The sequence below is a fragment of the Phyllobates terribilis genome, unplaced genomic scaffold, assembly GCF_046119375.1.
Source record: "Phyllobates terribilis strain yellow unplaced genomic scaffold, ASM4611937v1 Scaffold_4__5_contigs__length_816908805, whole genome shotgun sequence".
NCBI classification, from domain to species: Eukaryota; Metazoa; Chordata; class Amphibia; order Anura; family Dendrobatidae; genus Phyllobates; species Phyllobates terribilis.
Window position 1 is genome coordinate 162,132,872 of NW_027362764.1, and position 22,230 is coordinate 162,155,101.

At 45.2% G+C, this 22,230-nt stretch overlaps 1 protein-coding gene across 2 annotated transcripts in view; it reads left to right on the forward strand.

The window, feature by feature from the left end:
- Positions 1 to 22,230, forward strand: part of PALS2 (protein associated with LIN7 2, MAGUK p55 family member) — a 170,369-nt gene that overhangs the window by 59,073 nt on the left and 89,066 nt on the right. The window contains exon 2 of one of the 2 annotated variants that reach the window (XM_073677868.1): positions 8,878 to 8,996. In XM_073677868.1, coding sequence (XP_073533969.1) covers positions 8,880 to 8,996 — 117 coding nt within the window. In that variant the 5' untranslated portion in view covers positions 8,878 to 8,879. The remainder of the gene's footprint in view (positions 1 to 8,877; positions 8,997 to 22,230) is intronic. The other variant, XM_073677869.1, reaches the window with a different exon arrangement.

Here is a 22,230-nt window from a genome sequence, read left to right on the forward strand (position 1 = left end):
TCATCCGGTCATGACCGCAACCTCTCTCTGAAATACAGCATCATCAGTGTTGCTAGTTTCACCTGCTCTGTCCCCAATCACAGCGCGGTCTGTGTTGCCGGCTCAGGTCAGCAGTAGTGAGCCGGCAACAGAGAGGAGTGTGCACTGTCAATGCGTGGTGTCAGAATATCCAGCGTTCAGAGAACAGTCACTGGTCTCTGAACATCGGGTATTCTGACAGTGTGCTCTCCTCTGTGTTGCCGACTCATTACTACTGATGTGAGCCGGCAACACAGAGCATGCACTGGGATACTCACATGAAACGCCCTCACACATGAAGTAGGGAAAAAAGTAACAATAGCAGATAGTGTATTTAGGGAATTTTAAATGCAAGTATATTAGAAATGAATTTAGATTACCACACTAAATAGAAAGGGATTTAGATCAACTGGCCTTAAAGGAGTGGTCCAAAGGTCAAATACATTTTTAACACATTTTGTGTTTTTGCAGCCGGAGACCGGACTGTGTCCGTAGGGCTGCGCAATGCGGTCTGAGTATGAACTGCGAAACACAGATATCTGACACCAGCCTATTAGTTACTTGTGGCAATTCAGAAGGCTGTGTTACATACCCACAGTAATCATCAGACCTCTACAATTGCATCATACCAGGTCTGCGGGCTGCCAGAAGATGCTCTCTCCCTCTGTCAGACGCTTTTCATGCTGTTATTGCTATTAACAGTGGTATCAACAGGGTTAATGGAGAGGCCAACTGTTGGTTTTTGGTAAGTGCCTTATGCTTCTGGCTGCTAGCAGGTTGTGCGGAGTACAAATCGCACAGCCGCCGCTGCCTGACTGTTGTTAAAGGGTTAATAAGTGGCTTGTGACTTTATATGTACAATAGGAGTATTCACATATAAGCCACGAGCTGCCACCTCTGCCTACTACTTCATTTGTGTTTCACCAGCCAGACTTGTGAACGTGTCCTAGACTTGACAGATTTTCCCCAGTATATACAGAAGGCAGGTTAGTGGAGTCAAACATGCATTTTAATGTTTTGGGGTTTTTTGTTTTTGTTTTTTTCACTACACAACTTCACACAGCTGCTGTATTTTATTATATTGTTTCTCCTGGATCCGACCCAGTTCATCGGAGTTCTGTTACCTGATAATTTGGCTGCACGGGCAGATGAAACCTAATATTGATAAATGTAAAGTAATGCAAGGGGTATTCCCATCTCCAAGATCCTATCCCAGTGTAGTCGGTGTTGTAATAATATTAACAAATACCTCCAATTAGAAAAGTAGTATAGTTCATCTGATTCGCTATGTCACTTACTCCATGTGCAGGGCATAGCATGGTTATGACCACTACCTAACTGTCACTAAGTGGTCGTAACCATGGATACCTAAGCTACTGCAATGCCCTGCACATAGGGTAAACAACGTAGCGAATCAGAAGAACTATACTACATATCTAATGGGAGGTATTTGCTAATATTATCATTACATATTGGGATAGGATGTTGAGAAAGGGAATACCCCTTTAAAGCTCAAGTATTTATGCATTTAAATTAGAGTAACCGACATTATAATTTGTATTTTCTTATCCAAGTAACCTGCTTCTTTCTCCCCCAGGACTGATCATTCAATTTCAAAATTCTCAATTTCCGGGTAAAATCTGTAGCCAGTGAAGGCAGATTGTAACATTACTGAGATAGGATATGACAGTTACTACTGATAAGATTCTATGTAGTGGGGAGCGAGGAGCTCTGTCTCTACAAAGTTTCTTATTTTCATGGTTACTATTTATGAAATAAAAACTATAATGATGGTTACTCTTTAACCCTTCACGCCATGTGGAAACGCTACGGGTCTCAGAAAATTGCACAATTTTCATTTTTTCTTTAACTTTGGAATTTTTTTTCACCACTTAAATAAAAAAAAACCTTATACATGTTTGGTATCTACAAACTCTTAACGACCTGGAGAATCATAATGGCTGGTCAGTTTTAGCATTTAATGAACATTGGAGAAAAAAAAAATAATTGTGTTATTGCACTTATTTTGCAATTTTACTGCACTTGGAATTTTTTTTCTCGTTTTCCAGTACGTTATATGGTAAAATCAATGGTGTTGTTCAAAAGTACAACTCGTCCTGCAAAAATCAAGCCCTCACATGGCCATATTGTCGGAAAAATAAAAAAAAGTTATGGTTCTGGGAAGAAACGGCGCAAAAAACGTAAAATGGCCCGGGAGCTAAGGGGAACCTGTAAGCGGAAATGTATTAAAATCGCACTTGATTCACATGACTTATTAATAACGTTTTGTCAAAGCCAGATACCAGACAGTATCAAATACAAAGCAGCTTTTTTTAAAACATGATGTAACAAAAAGGCACAAAAATCACTGCCTCAAAACCACGAAAAAAAGGCAATGGAAAAACACAAGTAACCTAATTTTACCTAAGGCTATATTCACACATCATGTTTTTTTCAGCTTTTTTTGATGCGTCTTTTTATGCAAATTTTCAGCTGCGTTTTGCAGTACCAGCAAAGTCTATGAGATTCCAGAATTCTCTGTTCACACATCATGGTTTTTTTTTGTTCAGGATTTTGTGCCTTGCATGTTTTTTTTGCAAAATAGAGCATGTCACTTCTTTCAGCGTTTTTCATTCATTGGAAGTAATGGGTAGTGAAAAAAACGACTAGTGTGAACATAGCTATCAAGTTTTGCTGCGTTTTTAGTGAAAATAAGCAGGTAGAGCAGTATGTGAAACACATTTATTTTTGTGATTTTTACCATCTTGTCTTGGTCATTGAGATGGTAGTTTGTATTAGTACAGTGTAATTAAATTAGTGATGTGTACTTTAGTAAACATTGGCTGAGCTACTTGTGAGATTGAACAATCCCTTAGCAACTCAATGGCAGACCATAGTGTGAAAGTAAATAGTGTCATAAAACTCAATGCACTGCCAGTGTCTTAGGTAAACTATTCCTGAACAATTCACCTCCCCAGACTGTTACATTTGTAATTCTGGTTAATATGGTTTCACATATGTCTTGCATTGGTGACCTGTGTTCATGCTTCTTTGGCTATGTTCACACATCATGTTTTTTTCAGTGTTTTTTGTGCCTAAACCAGAGGTTTTTTTTCCACTGAACTTTATGTATATGCATAACAGAGACAAAACAACAGTTAGAAAACACCTGAAAAACGCACCAAAAAAAGCAAGAAAACAGCAACAAAAATCTTGAACAACCTCCTGGCAAGAGATCATGTTTTTTTTCAGCATTCATTTTCTGCAGAAAAACCTGATGTGTGAACATAGCCTAGTGGGTGGAAAAATGCTGCAGAAAATCTGCAACTTCAAAACCTCCCCAAATACTCATCGTGGGAACGTAACATAAGAGTTCGTGCTGTGGGTGTGGAAAATGGACAGCGATTGGAACCCAATGTTTGCCAGCGTGCTAGTCCACATGAGCTATTTTTCAAACTCCACAATAAAATTGCAGCATGCGCTAATCTGGTCCAATTTACAGACTAGAATAGTGCCTGTAAATGGCAAGCAGCTAATGCACCCGTCCGCTCTTCCAGTGGCCGTCTGAACGCAGCCTTATAATGAAAAGGAAACAGCTTCACTGTGCATGCGCAACGGAGCTGGTAATCACACAGCCTCACTGCGCCAGCAGTGAGTGAATGCTGCAGGATCTAAGTATATTAAATGTTATAAAATCATTATAATACCACCAATTTTCATGAAAACAGCTTGTTAGTGATGCACATTGCATCACTAACAACACTATGGGGTCAGTATACATAGCAACTAGGACGTGACAGGTTCCCTTTAATGACTAGGTGACTTTTGGATTTTGTGCTCCCGCCATTACTTTATTCATTCTTCCTGTACCACAGCCGTGTTTTTATGCAAGACTGGCTGTAGATTTGAAACACCATTCACTTTACCATACAATGTACAGAACAAATAGGCTAAAAAATTCCAAGTGAGGTTAAATTGAAAAAACAAAACAACAATTTATGGCATCGTTTTTTTAGGTTTCTTTTTATGGCTTTTGTTGTATGGGGAAAATGACCTAAACAGCATCATTCTCCAGGTCCATATGATCTCATTGATATCAAACATGCATAGTGATTTTCTTTTTAAGCCAATATTTTTTAGTGGCTTAAAAAAAATTCTGAACTATCTTTAAAAAAAAAAGAAAAAAAAAAAAGGGGGTGTGTATGTATGTGTGTATTTATTTATTTTTTGCTCACTTATATGTATGTATTTTGTTATTTTGTAAATGCTCCATACTTATTGCACACCTGAGATCCTGAGAAAAAGTTCTCAGCATCTCTTTAAGGAGGCACAAGGAAAAAAACTCTAGGTTGAGAATCAAATTGCCTCTTCAGAGAGAAAGAGGACTTGAACTCTATAGCGCCACCTGTTGGAAGCAGCGATCAAGTCACAATCAACCCTTTAACGAGACGTATAATATGACTTGGGATAAAAGCCAAATCAGATTCTCAATTTGCAGACACGATGTTTCATCAGTGCAAAGTATAAGTATACCAGCAGCCAGAAACGCTGCATACTTTGCATTGATGATCAATAGCCCGAAACACTGTCTGCAAATTGAGATTCTGATTTGGCTATTATCCCAAGTCATATTACAAGACTTGTTAAAGGGTTGATTGTGACTTGTAGGATTGCTGCTTCCAATAGGTGGCGCTATAGAGTTCAAGTTCTCTTTTTCTCTGAAGAGGCAATTTGCATATTAAATTTCCCAGAGGAGCATTGCATGGTGAATAAGCCTCCTTACCTTGGCGTGCCAGAGCCGGTATGTCACTCTCCACAAGGAGAAACGTTACCCCTTAGACTTAGGTTGGGAAGAAAACTTATGGCCGGTGACAGGTTCTCTTTAGAATAACAATTAAAAAAAAGTTTGACAGACTAAAACTTTCCCTGTTCTGATGGTAAGTATCCAGTTCCTGAGAGATTGTTTTAAGGGGTCGGCCACTTTGTGCTACTGCCACACACTGCCCGACACGTAACAGGGGAAAGCTGCTGTTTTATTGGAAGAGGCTGATGGACAGGTCTGGCTACATTACCTCCACCAGCAGCCATTGTATGGACAGAAGTGCTGGTCAGCGTGTGAAGAAACAAGAGAAGGAAGACAACCTCCTTAAAGAAAGGAGTAGAAGCACCGTGCACTCTGTGTGAGAAGTGGTGTATAGATAATAGACTTTTCCATAGGTGTGTAAGCGTCTCTGCTCATCTCCGAGGATCCGCTTTACAGAGCCAAGCACAGAGTAATAGGTATAGCCCTCAGCTGAGCATTTCTGCCCTTTCATATCAGTGATCAGTGCCTGCTCCAGCATACGAACCCCCACAAATCAAAACGCATGACACATTACTAAGACAATCGGCCGCCCCACAGTCCAGTCAGCACCAGATCCTTGGGGTAAATACTGTTTTTTTTTTTTTGTGTTTTTAGTTTTGTAGTCATTTTTAAGTACTTTTTTTATAAGCTGGGTAACTTCCTTTATGTGCCCACGATGCAGAAATGCTCTGGATTTTTTCCTGAGCGTTTCTGCATCTCCCTGGCAGAAAAAACGCATGCGGATTGTACATGTGTTGTTCCTGCCAGGGACATGCGGAAGTGAAGCGTTCTTCACATGCATTTCCGCATGCGGGTTGACAAGCGCTTTCCAAGCGATTTTAGCATCACTTGGAAAGTGCTTGACAACTTGGTCACACTATATAAATCCATGCAAACGGCATGGATTTATATAGTGTGACCGAAAGAATGGTAAAAAATAAATATATACTCACCTTCTGATGGCCCCTAGTGTCCTTGTCTTGGCTTGCCGGCAGCTCGCGGTAGACTAAAGGACCTGCCGACGTCAGCGGTCGCGTGACCCATCACATAACTAAATGACGTCACCGCAGGTCCTTTAGTCTACCGCGAGCTGCTGGCAAGCCAAGACAAGCACACTTCGGGCCATCAGAAGCTAAGTATAATATTTTATTTTTTATTTTATTCTTTTTTTATTTTTACGGGTTCTATGGTACCTGGGTCCGGAGGAGAGTCTCCTCTTCTCCAGACCCGGGTACCATCCGCACATTGGAACGCATGTAATCCGCATGTACAGATGCAGTGATGCGGATGACATGCGGTCCAATGCAAGTCAATGGCGATGAAAAAGCCACGATTCTGCAAAATAATTGGTAGTGCTGCATTTTTTTCCGCAATGATAATCCGTAGCGGAAATTTCCGCAGCATGTGCACAGCACATGCGGATTATCATTGGGGAACATGGCAGGCCTTCTACCATGCGTTTTTTTAAGCGCTTCTGCAGCGCTATTGCCGATACGGAAACGCTTAAAAAATGCATAGTGGGCACACAGCCTTGCATTCATTGTTATCATGAACTAGCACTCCTAAGAACGCTAGTGTCACCATAATCCTAATCATGCAGTCTAAACGGGCTACCGATCACGGAACGAATGAGCCAAACGCCCCTTTGTCGGGTGAAATGATCTATTGGTTGCACAATTGATCATGGGTAAAGTAGCTGTCAACATGAAAACCTCCCATTCTATAAAAACGTCAGCATTTTGGGCACGTTGTACTTTGTGGTCGTGCTCGTTAGTTTGGCTCACACCAGTTCCCTTAGACCTCGTAGAAATGTTTAATGAGGGATAAACAATATCTAGAGGGCAGTATGAAACAGCAGGTGATTGACATAGTTAAGCTTTTGAGCGGATTTCCAATGCTGGACTTATGAGGATAATGTATTTTTAATGCTATGCATTTGGACTCTGTACTTTCCTCTGTGAAATTAGTGATCATTGAGTCTAAACTCCATCGCTTTCCACACTTCGCTGCCAGCTAAATCTTTTAGAAGACGTGTTCTCTGTAGGACGAGCCCTTCCTTGTGTTTCTCACTGACTGGTCTGGTGTTTTGAGCACATTCTGATACTTAATCAGAGTTTTCTTCTTAAATTGCCATCAGATCTTGAAAGCAAATATAGCAGTCTTGTGAGTTTTACATGAAAAATGTGTCTGTAAAATGTTTTGTTTCTATTGCTTTGTGACATGACATCCTGCTCTTTCACTAATAGCATGGTGTCCTATTCCCTGATCTCTGCTGCCTCCACCTAAAAGATGTATTCTGATATGAAAGAGGGATGGGTCATGGTAGGACAGCTTGATTCATGACACTCCTGCTCCCTCTGCAGTTTTAGAAATTCTCAACATCATTTTTTTGTGGGTTTGGCTGGGTTAGTTAGTTATTTTTGTGTTCATAATTTTTTTTATTGCTGCAAATGGTTAGAAAAACATGACGGTATAGGGCAGACTTTGGAGTATCGGCATTGTAGCTGAAGTTTTATTGGATTTAATTCACACACTACAGGGAAAAAAAAGTTGCTGCGCAAGTGTAATGCTACTGCAAGATATACCATTCAATGCACATGTGCACCAGTTCTGAAGCATTTCAGCCGTGAAATCGGCAGCCTACAAAAATAAAACACTGAATATGTAATATATAGTGATACAATATATGAATTATTTGTATGTGTTTCTCATAGGGTGACATCCGCCACTTAGTTTTTCTGTATATAATATTTTTAACTTTTAAGGGAACTGGTCACCTCCAAAATACACTATTTACTGCAGATATAATGGTAGTCTGCAGATAAATGTCATTTTAACCACGGTTTCCTGTGTTACTGGAAAAAAAATGTTATATTTTCCCAGCAGCCGCTCACTTCCAGTCATTTGGGCGGTGCAGGAGCTTTAGCAGTCACTGTTCTCTATACAGTAAGAGCTCTGTAATCATTCCCCCTGCACCTTGATTGCTGCAGTACAGGCGGTCAATCATTGTGCGGGAGGTGGGGGGTGTGATTACAGCACACTCACTGTATAGTGAGCAGTGACTGTCACAGCTCCTGCACCTCCCCCATCTTTGGAAGTGAGCAGCTTTGGGTAGAATGTAATTTACTTTTCTCCCTGTAGCTGCTCTTCCAATAAACCACCCAGACATGGTTAAAACGCTATTGACTTGCAGATTGGCACTGTATCTGCAGGTAAATATTGTTTTTGGAGGTAACAGGTTACCTTTTTAAGGTGGCTTATATAGAGTGTTATATTCAATGACATGTTTGTTGGATGTGCATTCTTTGCTGCCCTTTTCCCCTTTTATTTTTTCTTTTGTGCTTTGCACTTCTGTGATGTGTCCACACATGCTGTTTTGTGTTTTTGTTGAAAGATTAATTAAATGTCTTTTCCCACCTTTTTATTAGTTTAATATTATCCCATGGTGGATTATAATTGGTACATGCTCTCACGTACGTGAAAAATGGACTCCTGAATGAGGCCTGTTCAGCAGCCACATAGGCAACCATAGACAGGCTCTGACCCTTCAACTTCTATAGGAAAGCTTTCTAGGCATGTGTAGTGACTTGTAAAGGTCATTGTGAAGGGAGGAGGAGGAGGTGAGCTGTGTCTATCGCCTCTTGTTAATTAATGATCCTACTGTATATGGAGGTGTTATCTGTCATTGTAATTCTGCCTGGTGATAATGAGACTGCTGAAAACTGTGCAGAACATGAAGTGTAAGTCTAATGTTAGACCTAGTGGCCAGTAAGAAAATATTCAAGATTTCTGATTTTATATTTATTATTTTACATTTTGTTTTAAAAATGTGTTAAATACATTTAATGTTTAAAGCCCCCTGATCTGAACACTAGTCCATTTTCTGCTGACACTTGGCCTTTAAACCGTATCTGACAGTACAGTCAGCCACTGTGTGAAGCACAAGCATTAGTACAGCTTGTCATTATGGTACAAAACAAAACCGCAACTAAAATGATCCATTTTCCCCCTTACAGCAATGCAGCAAGTCCTGGAGAAGCTGACAGATCTTCCCTCCACAACAGGGGCCGAAGAAATCGATATTATATTCTTGAAAGGGATTATGGAAAACCCCATTGTAAGATCTCTTGCTAAGGTATTTTTATGGTTTGGAATGTGATCAAGGTACCAGAAATATATAGCCAGATTTTATTTTCAGCCACATTTGTCTTGTATTAGCCATGCATTAAAGTTTACCTCCAGATATACAGTAATTTATAGCACGGGAACATGCCAGTAATCCTTTATGTAAATCACTGTCATCAGACTTTGCGCCCCATAGCTGCATGGTTCGACAGTGGTCTATGTTGTCTTTTAGGGGAGCAATCACGGCACAATGTTATGTGATTCCACATCACTGAAGACAGACACATAAAGGACACCACACACCATGGCCAATCCACACTGTGAGAGCAAAACCGCTCATTAAAGTGGGTTAGAAAAAGATTATTGTGCGCACTCCTACTCCATGTTCGTTTTCTGTATGGTGGTTCTCTTTGGTAGCGCTTGTGACTGAAATTACGCAGCATTTTCATTTCCTAATATATTTTTAGGTTTTGGGGGTTTTACAGATTGGTGATTTCAAATCTGTATTCATTATTCTAATTGATATATTGTATGTCATCGTTAAAAGGGTATTTTCATCTTGGCGCAAAATATCACCAATCCGTCAGGCAGGTGATAACTTGCTGATTGCTGGGGTAGAAGCCCCCATTAATTAAAAAAAATAAATAAATAACTGTCTCTGCAATGCCCCCTTAGCATACTTAATTCTCTACTCATTGTCTAGGGAACTGCCGGAGATGGCTTTCTATAGACAGCTAGGCTTCAGTGGGCAAGTCATAGCTCCGGATTGGTGACAGTACCAGCATTCAGACTCCCAGACATCAGTCCATTATCAGCTGTCCTGTGGATGCTAACATGGGAATAGCACTTTAAAGGAAATACATTATTAAATACTATTCTTAGACCTTATGAAGCTGGCCTACTTACTTTGAAAATCCACATCAGAATGACTGTATAATCCTTTTTTTGACAGTTATCCTGCTTCTAATCAAATGAGCAACTTTAGCAGAACTTAAAGAGAATCTGTCACTAAGCTTTTGCTACCCATCTGAGAGCGGAGAGCAGCATGATGTAGAGACACAGACCCTGATTCCAGCAATGTGTAACTTACTGGGCTGTTGTGCTGCAGTTTTGATAAAATCACTGTTTTATCTGCTGCAGCTCTTCCAGTTCTCTGAATACTGAGCCCTGTATAACCCTGCCTACATAACTGATACCCAGAAAGCTGCCAATCCGTGGTGGGGTGGAGTTATACAGAGCTCATGAGTGTGGGGGACTACATGGCAGCAGGTTTACTCTAGTGATAATCTCCTGCTGATAAGTGATTTTATCAAAACTACAGCAAGCAGCCCTATAAGCGATACTTTGCTGGGATCAGGGTCTCTGTCTCTACTTTATGCAGCTCTTAGATTAGGTGATAAAAACCTGGTGACATTTTCCCTTTAAAAATGTTCATATCATGATTATTCAGCCTTTCTGACATGGATTTTCACTGTAAGTATACCACTCTCATCAGGTGTAAGAGTTAATGTTTTCAGTTTGTACTGCTGTGAAACCTGATGACTGATCTTCCTTAGCGGTATCACAGCAAATAAACCATTCATTTAGCAGGGCATATATGTTAGTGCGGGCTCACCTGGACAGATTACAGTCCTTTCTTCTGGAGCAAACTTCATACACAGAAGAGGCACGATCCCACCAGTATCTGTATCCCCTTCAACCCGAGCTCCAGCAGCTTCCAGCGCCAAATAGAAGTGTTCAACTCCGGGCACAGTTCACAATGAACAGGCTGCACCTTCCACACATTATTCTGCAGATCCAACAACAGACTGCTCAGCTTTCTTAGCTGACCCATGCAGTCTCCATTCAGAGAGAGACCCTGGTATGTCTTTTTCCCAGCTATGGCTCCCATTTTGGCTGGCCACTCACCAGCAGACTCTGCTCAACATCCAGCAGACTGACACACCCCTAGTGACCACAGTCCCTGGTTCTTAGTCAAAGCTTGCCAGGTGCATCTAATCAAAATCTGCAGTGCTATGATTTAACCCAGACCTGGCTTTGCCAATATAAAAACAAAAAAAAGTCTATGTATGTGTATATACACTGCTCAAAAAAAATAAAGGGAACACTCAAATAACACATCCTAGATCTGAATGAATGAAATATTCTCATTGAATACTTTGTTCTGTACAAAGTTGAATGTGCTAACAACAAAATCACACAAAAATCATCAATGGAAATCAAATTTATTAACCAATGGAGGCCTGGATTTGGAGTCACCCCCAAAATTAAAGTGGAAAAACACACTACAGGCGGATCCAACTTTGATGTAATGTCCTTAAAACAAGTCAAAATGAGGTTCCGTATTGTGTGTGGCCTCCACGTGCCTGTATGACCTCCCTACAACGCCTGGGCATGCTCCTGATGAGGTTGCAGATGGTCTCCTGTGGGATCGCCTCCCAGACTTGGACTAAAGCATCCGCCAGCTCCTGGACAGTCTGTGGTGCAACGTGACGTTGGTGGATGGAGCGAGATGATGTCCCAGATGTGCTCAATCGGATTCAGGTCTGGGGAACGGGCGGCCAGTCCATAGCTTCAATGCCTTCATCTTGCAGGAACTGCTGACACACTCCAGCCACATGAGGTCTGGCATTGTCCTGCATTAGGAGGAACCCAGGGCCAACCGCACCAGCATATGGTCTCACATGGGGTCTGAGGATCTCATCTCGGTACCTAATGGCAGTCAGGCTACCTCTGGCGAGCACATGGACGGCTATGCGGCCCTCCAGAGAAATGCCACCTCACACCATTACTGACCCTGCCAAACCGGTCATGCTGAAGGATGTTGCAGGCAGCAGATCGCTCTCCACGGCGTCTCCAGACTCTGTCACATCTGTCACATGTGCTCAGTGTGAACCTGCTTTCATCTGTGAAGAGCACAGGGCACCAGTGGCGACTTTGCCAATCCTGGTGTTCTGTGGCAAATGCCAAGCGTCCTGCATGGTTGTGGGCTGTGAGCACAACCCCCATCTGTGGACGTTGGGCCCTCATACCACCCTCATGGAGTCAGTTTCTAACCATTTGTGCAGGCACATGCACATTTGTGGCCTGCTGGAGGTCATTTTGCATTGCTCTAGCAGTGCTCCTCATGTTCCTCCTTGCACAAAGGCGGAGGTAGCGGTCCTGCTGCTGGGTTGTTGTCCTCCTACGGCCCCCTCCGCGTCTCTTGGTGTACTGGCCTGTCTCCTGGTAGTACCTCCAGCCTCTGGACACTATGCTGACAGACACGGCAAACCTTCTTGCCACAGCTCGCATTGATGTGCCATCCCGGATGAGCTGCACTACCTGAGCAACTTCTGTGGGTTGTAGAGTCCGTCTCATGCTACCACGAGTGTGAAAGCACAACCACCATTCAAAAGTGACCAAAACATCAGCCAGAAAGCATTGGTACTGAGATGAGGTCTGTGGTCCCCACCTGCAGAACCACTCCTTTATTGAGGGTGTCTTGATAATTGCCAATAATTTCCATCTATTGTCTATTCCATTTACACAACAGCATGTGAAATTGATTGTCAATCAGTGTTGCTTCCTAAGTGGACAGTTTGATTTCACAGAAGTTTGATTTACTTGGAGTTATATTGTGTTGTTTAAGTGTTCCCTTTAATGTATATGTGTGTGTGTGTATATCTGTTTGTGTACATTCACAAACTTACCAGGTGACTGGTTTCACTTGATACAACTAGAAGTGACACAAAGTAGAATTTAAAAGTTATTTATGTGTATACCCTTTTCTCCCCTTAAACGGCCAATTCATTCAAATGCACTTATGATGTTGGTGATTTTGATAGTCAGTAACATATAACCTATAATTTAATGCACCTGAGCACTTTATAAAAAAAGGTGTAATTTGTCTGAGGCCAACCCATCCTGTGTGGCTTTATTTTGCAGTCCTGGGATATTGCATATCTGATTCAACTCGGCTCAATTTCTCAGCTATGAACTGTTTAGCATGTTCCAACTGCTGTAGTATTATGTGATTTAATCTAAGAAATTGTCTCTCGGTGACGGGAAAAGCTAATTTTCAATTTTTACCAATATATTCAGAGTTCCAAAAATAAGAGAGCAAAACCTATTATGTGATACTTACCTCGTGCAGCCACTGCTAGTTGCGAGCTTCATTGTTTCATTGTTAGCACCTTATTCCTGTTTTATAAAGAAAAAGTTATTACTTTTTTTCGATACAATGTTTTTGTATTCTACTTTGTGTCACTTATAGTTGTATTAGGCGAAACCTGTCACCTGGTAAGTTTCTGTATGTATATGCGTACGCCGCAGTGCAAACATTTCTCGTATAGTACACCAAGGGACAATTTTGATATTATACAGTATATGTATAATGCATACAGTTCCGACAAAGTGTTGGCACCCTTAAGATTGTTCCAGAAAATTAAATATTTCTCCCAGAAAATTATTGCAAAAAAAACGAGAGAGGCAAATTGGACATAATTTCACACAAAACCCCTAAAATTGGCCAGACAAATTGTTGGCACCTTTCCAAAATTGTGGGTAAACAACTTAGTTTCAAGCATGTGATGCTCATTCAAACTCACCTGTGGCAAGTATCAGGTGTGGGCAATATGAAAATCACACCTGAAACCAGATAAAAGGGGAGAAGTTGACTCAATCTTTGCATTGTGTCTGTGTGCCACACTAAGCAAGGAGAACAGAAAAAAATCAGTTGAGAATAGTGATGCACACAAGTGCTCGTTAGTCGAGTTTGCTGAGGGTAATCTATTATGCACTGAGTAGCGCAGGTGCTCGAGTGAGATGTTCTTATCCCTGGGGCCGCATGTTTCACGGCTGTTAGCCACAAAACATGCGGGGATTGCCCGTGTTTATTATCCGCAAAATATGCGGCCGTGGGGATCTGTACATCTCACTCAAGCACCTGCGCTTTCTCGAAGCATACCCGAGCACCCTCGAGTAACGAGCACATGCGCTCCTGACTAGTTGAGAACTCCGAGGGCTTGAGAACCATAATTGTTGAACAATCTCAACAGTCTCAAGGTTACAAGTCCATCTCCAGAGACCTTGATGTTCCTTTGTCCACGGTGCGCAACATAATCAAGAAGTTTACAACCCATGGTGGTGTAGCTAATCTCCCTGGACGTGGACGGCTGAGAAAACTTGATGAAAGGTGGCAACGCAGGATAGTCTGGATGGTGGATAACCAGCCCCAATAAAGTTTGAGAAATTCAAGCTATTCTGCAGGCTCATGGTGCATCAGTGTCACCGTGTTCTGCCATAGCGTTTCATTTCATTCAAATGTCGATGGATAGGAGACCCAGGAGGACCCCACTGCTGACACAGAAAAATAAACAAGCTACGCCAAACTCCTAGTAAAGCATTTTGTGGACAGATTTGACCAAAATGGAGCTTTTTGGTAAAGCACATCGTTCTACTGTTTACCAAAAATGGAATGAGACCTACAAAGAAATTAACACCGTACCTACAGTCAAATATGGTGTATGTTCATAGATGTTTTGGGGTTGTTTTGCTGGCACTGGGTGCCTTGACTGTGTGCAAGGCATCATGAACTCTGAAGATTACCAAAGGATTTTGGGTTGCAATGTTGTGACCGGTTCCCGAAAGCTGGGTTTGCGCCATGGGTCTTCCAGCAGGACAATGACCCCAAACATACTTAAAGAAGCACCCAGAAATGGATGGAAACAAAGCGCTGGAGAGTTCTGAAGTGGCCAGCAATGAGTCCGGATCGAAATCCCATTGAACACCTGTGGAAAGATCTTAAAATTGCTGTTGGGAGAAGGCACCCTTCACATATGAGAGACCTGGGCAGTTTGCAAAAGAAGAGTGGTCCAAAATTCCAGTTGAGAGGTGTAAAGAAGCTTTTTGGTTATAGGAAGCGATTGATTGCAGTTATGTATTACAAAGGGTGCGCAACCAAATATTAAGTTGAGGGTGCCAACAACTTTGAACGGCCCATTTTGAGGGTTTGAATGAAATGATGTCCAATTTGTCTTTTTTTTTTTTTTTTTTTTGTGTTCCAATACACACACAGGAAATAAAAAAAATGTGTATAACAAAACATGTGTAATTGCATCGGCAGTTGCTGGGACTCTGGGGACGTTCAGTGGAAAGATTGCAGAGCTCTATTGAGAGAGGCACAAGGTTGTGTCCAACTGCCATCTATTCGAATGGCCAATGATCTCTGCTTCCTGTAAATTTAAGAGCCTTCAGTCCTTTCTAATGGATAAAAATCAATATTCTATTCAGATATTTGTTTCAACTCATATTACATTTTTTTTTTCTGTTTGTGTATAGATAGAACTATAATACACTCATACTCAAATAACACATCCTAGATCTGAATGAATGAAATATTCTCATTGAATACTTTGTTCTGTACAAAGTTGAATGTGCTGACAACAAAATCACACAAAAATCATCAATGGAAATCAAATTTATTAACTAATAGAGGCCTGGATTTGGAGTCACCCCCAAAATTAAAGTGGAAAAACACACTACAGGCTGATCCAACTTTGATGTAATGTCCTTAAAACAAGTCAAAATGAGGCTCAGTATTGTGTGTGGCCTCCACGTGCCTGTATGACCTCCCTACAATGCCTGGGCATGCTCCTGATGAGGTTGCGGATGGTCTCCTGTGGGATCTCCTCCCAGACCTGGACTAAAGCATCCGCCAACTCCTGGACAGTCTGTGGTGCAATGTCACGTTGGTGGATGGAGCGAGATATGATGTCCCAGATGTGCTCAATCGGATTCAAGTCTGGGGAACTGTAGCATCGGCGTCTCTGCCCACTGCTAGGCAGAGACGCCGTCCCTCTCACCTTCCGCTCCTGGTGCAGCGTCCTCCTGCGCTCCCCTCCTCGCTGCTGCCGGCACGCGCTCCTTCCCGGGCTCTGTGCTTAGGGCGCGCGCGCGCTCCCCCTCCCCCTCCCTTAAAGGGACCGCGCGCCGTCGTAAGGAGTCCCCAGCCAATGGCCGGAGGACCTCCCATATATAAAGCACCTTCTCCAAAATGGAGGTGCCCGAGCAAAGTTGTTGCACAGTTTCTGATCTCTGCTTCAGCCCTCAGGTCCCGCTGCTAGCCTGACTCCTCGTCCTGCCTGCCAGCCTGTTATCTGCCCCTTACCTGCTGAGCCTGCCAGCCTGCTCACCTGGAGCGCTCACCTGTTACCTGCCGAGCCTGCCAGTTCGCTCACCTGGGAGCATCCGCCTGTTACCTGCCCTGTCTGCCAGTCCGCTCACCTGGGAGCATCCGCCTGTTACTTGCAGAGTCCGTCTGCCCGCTCACCTGGGAGCGCTCACCTGTTACCTGCTGTGTCTGTCATACTGCTCACCTGGGAGCACCCGCCTGTTACCTGCTGTGCCCGTCAGCCCGCTCACCTGGGAGCGCCCACCTGTTACCTGCCTTGTCGGCCTGCCTGCTCACCTGGGAGCACCCGCCTGTTTCCTGCCAGCCTGCCTGGAGGCTCTGCCGTCACTTGCTGTGACTACCTGCCTGGTAAACCTAGAGACTACTACCTGCTCTGCTGTCACGTACCGTGACCACCTGTCAGCTACCAGAGACTTCTGCCTGCTTGCCGTGTCCATCCGTCATACTGGTCAGTCCCAGCCATCTGACCCGTGGGAGCCACCTGCTCTCTTACAAGGTCGTCCCCAGAGTAGCACCTGGTCCCTCAGCCCGGATCCTCCCTGGTCACGGTGTCGTTTGCTGCCATCCAACCAGGGTCGGTTCGGGTTGATACTTAGTCACGCCCCTCTGGATCCCTCCTTGCACTTCTGCACAGAGGTTCCACCACCCGGTCCCGTAACAGTTTGTTCGGGCCATGGAACCCGGTGGCACCCAAGCTCCCTCGCTCTCTGACCTATACCACGAAGTCTCCCGTCAGAGATCCCAACCGGAATCCATCCTGAACCACCTGCAGAGTGTCAACTCCCTCCTGGACACACTGACTGCTCCACCAGTAACCACCGCTAGTCGCACGACTCGCACTCCGGCAGCGCCACTGCCCACCAATACCATGGCATCCTGCCCCGGATCCCGCTCTAGCTCGGGGCTTCATAAACCAGTGCACCCTGCACTTTGAACTCTTGCCTCATCAGTTTATCTCCGACCGGGCCAAAGTGGCATTCATAATGTCCCATCTCACTGGGGAGGCACTGGCATGGCTTAACCCCCTGTGGGAGAAAGGGGACCCCCTGGTGTCCGACCTGTTGTCTTTCCTCACTGCTTTCCGGAGAGTCTTCGATGAACCAGGACGTAAGACCTCATCAGCCTCCTCTCTGCTACATCTCCGCCAAGGGAGTCTCACCGTGGGCCAATATGCCATACGGTTCCGCACCCTCGCTTCTGAGCTTGCTTGGGATAACAAGGCCCTGGTGTTCGTCTTCTGGGAGGGCCTTTCCGGTCGGATTAAAGACTAGCTCGCCGGTCGGGACATTCCTACCACCCTGGATGACCTGGTGTCGCTGGCTACCCGGATTGACATCCGGTATCAAGAGCGCATCAAAGAGACCACCCGTGAGAGAAGGTTTCCCCGCCTTGCTCCTACTTTCCAGAGACCTGTCTCCTCTTCTGTCACTCCCTGGGCGCACTCACCCGAACCCATGCAGATTGACCAGACCAAGATGGTCAAATCTTGCCAAGAGTCACGCCGAGCCGAGGGGAGCTGCTTCTATTGTGGCAGTAAGGAGCACCTGATCCGTTCCTGCCCGGAGAGACTGGGAAACTCCAGTGTCTAGGACCGCTCGGAGATGTCGCCCTAGACAAAAGTAAGCCCTCTCCATCCCTGACTTTGTCTGTTTCTATCTCCTGGGGAGAGAACCGTCACTTTGAACTCGCCCACCTGGATTCTGGAGCCGCTGGAAACCTCATTTCCCAGTCCCTGGTTGAGAAATACCAGATTCCCACCAAGTCTCTGGCTGAACCATTGTCAGTCGCCTCCGTGGATGGAAGACTCCTTCCGGTGACCATCCTGCTCGTCACGGAACCCATAACCCTGCAGGTGGGAATGCTGCACTCTGAGGTAATCTCCTTCCATGTGCTACCCGGACTCTCCCACTCCCTATTGCTAGGCCTACCTTGGCTCCAGAGACACATGAACCCGTGTTGAACTTGCAATTCGGTGAAGTACTCCGGTGGGGTCCGGCCTGCCATAAGACATGCCTGGTTCCGGTTCGTCCGGTTCGCCCACCACCTACCCCAGCTAATTTACCCGGTCTTCCGGCTCCTTACTGGCCCTATGCTGACGTCTTTGGTAAAAAGGAAGCAGAGACATTGCCACCTCATAGGCCATATGATTGCCCGATCGACCTGGTACCTGGCGCCACTCCACCCCGTGAGCGTATTTATCCGTTGTCTGCGGCTGAAACCCGGGCCATGTCTGAGTACATAGAGGAGAATCTGGTTAGGGGATTCATCCGGAAGTCTACTTCCCCGGCTGGAGCCGGATTCTTCTTTGTCAAAAAAAAGGATGGCTCGCTACGCCCCTGTATTGACTATAGAGGACTCAATCAGATCACGGTTAAAAATAAATAACCCCTGCCGCTCATCTCCGAGTTATTTGATCGCCTTAAAGGCGCCAGGATCTTTTCCAAGCTGGATCTGCGTGGAGCGTATAACCTGGTCCGTATCCGTCAAGGAGACGAGTGGAAAACGGCATTTAATACCCGGGACGGACACTGAGTACCGTGTGATGCCCTTCGGCCTCTGCAATGCTCCCGCCGTCTTCCAAGAACTGGTCAACGACATCTTCTGTGACCTTCTTTACTCCTGCGTGGTGGTATACCTGGACGACATCTTGGTCTTCTCTCTGGATCTTCCCACACACCGGAGGGATGTTCGTCAGGTCCTGCTTAGGCTCAGGCAGAACCACCTCTATGCTAAATACGAGAAGTGCCTTTTTGAGCAGACCTCTCTTCCATTCCTGGGCTATGTTATCTCCCAGACAGGCTTGCGTATGGATCCCGAGAAGCTCTCTGCTGTCCTAAATAGTGTTGAGCCACCCCCGTAGTGTTCGAGTTCGGTTCGGTTCGTCGAACACCCGTGTGTTCGCCGAACTGTTCGTCGAACTGTTCGTCGCACACCTTCGAACACCGTTAAAACCAATGGCAGGCAAACAAAAACACATAGAAACACATAGAAAACACCTTCAAAGGTGTCCAAAAGCTGACAAACTGCTCAGAAGACACAACTAACACATGGAAAAGTGACAAGTACATATAGTCATGCGAAAAGAAAAGAGGTGGAGGAGTAAAAGGAGGGGGAGACACAGATATAGGCATGTCATGCCCTTCTAAAATCCAAAAAGTGAGAAGCCGACACGTTCAGTCCGCTCCTGCCCGTGCCACCTCCGTGTCGCCGGGTTTGTGCCAGAGCCGCGGTGAACCCTGACGGCCAGCCCCCCTCTCCCAATACTGGTGCCTGTCCGCTGGTGGGTCGAGCGAGCCCCCCTGTGGTGGAGGCAGCTCTAAGCTTTTTAATTTAAATTGTCTCTCTAATTTGAATGAATACACTTTAAATCCATTTACAAGGATCTATTGGAGGGCAAGTCTCATGCCAGCAGCCGCGTAATTCCAGCTCCAGTAGCGTCCACTAAAGCTGCTGCAGTTAAAAAGCTTTTATAAGGATCGAGCTCGGCTGTCCACCGCAAGGCATCCTACTGCCAGTCCCAGCCCCTATGCCTTGGGGTGCCTCCTGATGCTCTTCACTGAGTATCCTGTGGTCCCGAAGCATTTCCTTTGAAAAAATTAAGTGTCCAAACTACAGGTGGTGTAGCTTGCTTAACAGCTGGGATAATCTGCTGACTAGCAGACACTGCTACTAGGCACAAAGTATGTCCTGGGCTAGATGCAGTTAAAAATTTGATATTAGATACTCTCGTTGGATGCTGAGAAAGCATTCCATAGAGTCTCCTGGCACGCCATATATGATTCTCTTAAAAAGCTAGGGGACCCTTTTATAGCCAAAATCACGGCCCTGTATCACAATACGTCACCTAGGCTGAAGATAAATGGAACTGTAGCACCCTGAGGGCTCGGTTGCTACAGAGGTATTGCACCTCACCCAGAGGTGTGATATCTCACTCTCAGGTAAGGATGGAGTGTGGATCAGGACCCGACACCTGCATGCATTACACCACATTGCCGTGGGGCAGGGCGACCAATATGCCTCTGAGATGGGCACGACGGTCCCTGTCCCTGGCTGGAGTGGTGGGAGGGAACACTGAGGAAGGGGAACCCTGTAGTGCAGGAGCAGGGAGGAAGCAGTTCCTGGGTGCATTGAGAAGGGAGTATAAAAGGTGGGCACCATCTTAGTTCAGTGCAGAGAAGTCTGAGCAGAAGTGGCAGGGAGCAGGGGCTCTGCATGAGCTCTGCTCCGGAGGCTGGCCTAGTAACAGAGGCCCAGGCCTGGAAGAGGGAGAAGGAAGGAAGAGCAGCGGAGAAGGCTCCAGGAACGAGGAATGAAGGGATCCCAGGGGTGCGGACGGGCGAGTCGCCACCGCACGCCCGAATCCACCTGCGTGGAGGGGTCAGGCCAAAGGGGGAGACCGGTCCCCGAAACTAGTGGAGGCAGGAAACGACCCTCAGCTAGAAACCGGAGGCTGTGACATTTTATGTGGCGCAGCCCCTCGCTACACCCGCTAGGAAGGCACCACATAGGGTCAGGGAAACTGGCGCCAAGTTTACCAAGAGGAGGCCTGAGGCAGCCGGACAGAAGGGTTGGTAAGAAAGGCCAGACAAAGGACACACAAAGGGGGTCCTGTGAAGTGCTCCAAAGTTATCTGGGAGTTGTCTGAGCCCCTCACCTGGTGAGCACAGTACGACGTGGGCAGCCGTTACCTGCAGACGTGGTCTGGATAATAAGAACTGTGAGTAAAGGCCCTGGACTGCATCACTGACTCCGTGTCGTTACTGCTGCTGCCCTGCACCATCACCCCCATCCTCCGCATACACTGCCCTGAGGCTATACTCCTCCCGTGGGGAGTTATGCTACGCTCTGCTGCACCCACAACACCAGCCTCAGCGGTCTGCCCTGCAGCGGCGGTTCACTCTGACCGCAATCCACGGGTGGCGTAGTCGGACATTTAAACATCAAAACCACATAAATAGTTCCGCCACTGGTTTGACCACCCTGAGCCACGGAACCGGGTCGCCGCCACGAAGACTACAACCACCAGCATCCACCAAAAAGGGTCCGGCTCCGGGTGTCCCAAGGCCCAGGGGGTGCATCAGAACATTTTCATCACCTTTCACAATCGCCAATGGGACAAGGCAGGGATGTCCTCTGTCCCCTCTCTTATACATCCTAGTGACGGAGCACCTGCTCTCATCAATTCGCCATAACCCCAATATTAGGTGGATTGAGGTGGGAGGCACCGAGTACAAGTGCTCTCTATTTGCTGATGATGTCCTAGTATATATCACTCAATCACATATATCCATCCATGCTGTTATGGCTGAAATAGATCACTTTGTTACATGGTCAAATTTTAAAATCAATGCAGCGAAGTCTGAGGCCCTCGATGTCTCCCTCCCCAAATCCATATAGGATTCCATCCAGTCCAACTTTCCCTTTGCCTGGCCCTCACAGGGTATCAAATACTTAGGAATTCCTATTCATAGAGACCTCTCCCATCTATGTTATCTTAATTTTGGGCCCTTTATTGAACAACTCCATACAGACCACGGTTGGCAAGTTAGAACTGTAAGATTCACTACGTGAACCACTGGTGTTTTGTGGAAAAGCACATGTACACTGTGTTCCAAATTATTATGCAAAAAGTGTTTAGGAGTGATAAGGGAAGAATTTGTTTGTCAGTTAAACTCATTGATGGTGATGTGTGTCAGGGCTCTTTATATCACTGTAAGCAATTGCAGACACCTGTGCTAATTAGTTTGGCAGGTGTGTCCAATGAAAGGCAAGACTACTTAAGAAGGCTGTCTCACATTATTAAGCAGCCTACATTTTCTGCCAAAATGGGAAAGAAAAAGGATGTGTCGGCTGCTGAGAAGCAACAAATTGTGGAGTGTTTAGGTCAAGGCATGACTACAATCAACATTGTGCGATGATCAGGATGAAGTGTCTTGGCAATCAACAAGTATGTAGCTGATTCACAGTACACACGTGTGCGTGCTGATAAGGGTAAATTGAGGACTCTTTCCTACAGGCAATTACGTCAGGTTGAAAGAGCAGCGGCAAAAAAGCCTTGTCATAGCAGCAG